The sequence below is a fragment of the Penaeus monodon genome, chromosome 29, assembly GCF_015228065.2.
Source record: "Penaeus monodon isolate SGIC_2016 chromosome 29, NSTDA_Pmon_1, whole genome shotgun sequence".
Taxonomy (NCBI): Eukaryota; Metazoa; Arthropoda; class Malacostraca; order Decapoda; family Penaeidae; genus Penaeus; species Penaeus monodon.
In genome coordinates, this window is record NC_051414.1 from 2,234,097 (window position 1) to 2,234,328 (window position 232).

The window sequence follows — 232 nt, forward strand, 5'->3', positions numbered from 1 at the left end:
CATGACAACCTTTTTTTCAGCCTTGCCACAGACTCCCCCGTGTTGTCATTCAGCAGCAGCCGATTGCTTCGCGTGAATTACAACCCACGACTCGTTGGCTTAGTGAGGGAGGTCAGTCAGCTATCCATCCTAGGTCACAAGATACATCCTGACATAATTAAGACGTCAAAGCTTGCCCAGAAGTTTATGAAGCAGGCAAAAGCACTTGAAGAGGTAATGGTGTTAATTCCCA

General features: G+C 47.0%; 1 protein-coding gene across 1 annotated transcript in view; it reads left to right on the forward strand.

The window, feature by feature from the left end:
• LOC119591619 (cytoplasmic dynein 2 heavy chain 1-like) overlaps positions 1-232 on the forward strand; it is a 47,711-nt gene that overhangs the window by 5,937 nt on the left and 41,542 nt on the right. Inside the window, 1 exon segment of the mRNA XM_037940373.1 lies at positions 21-213. Within this exon segment, the coding sequence (XP_037796301.1) occupies positions 21-213 (193 nt within the window).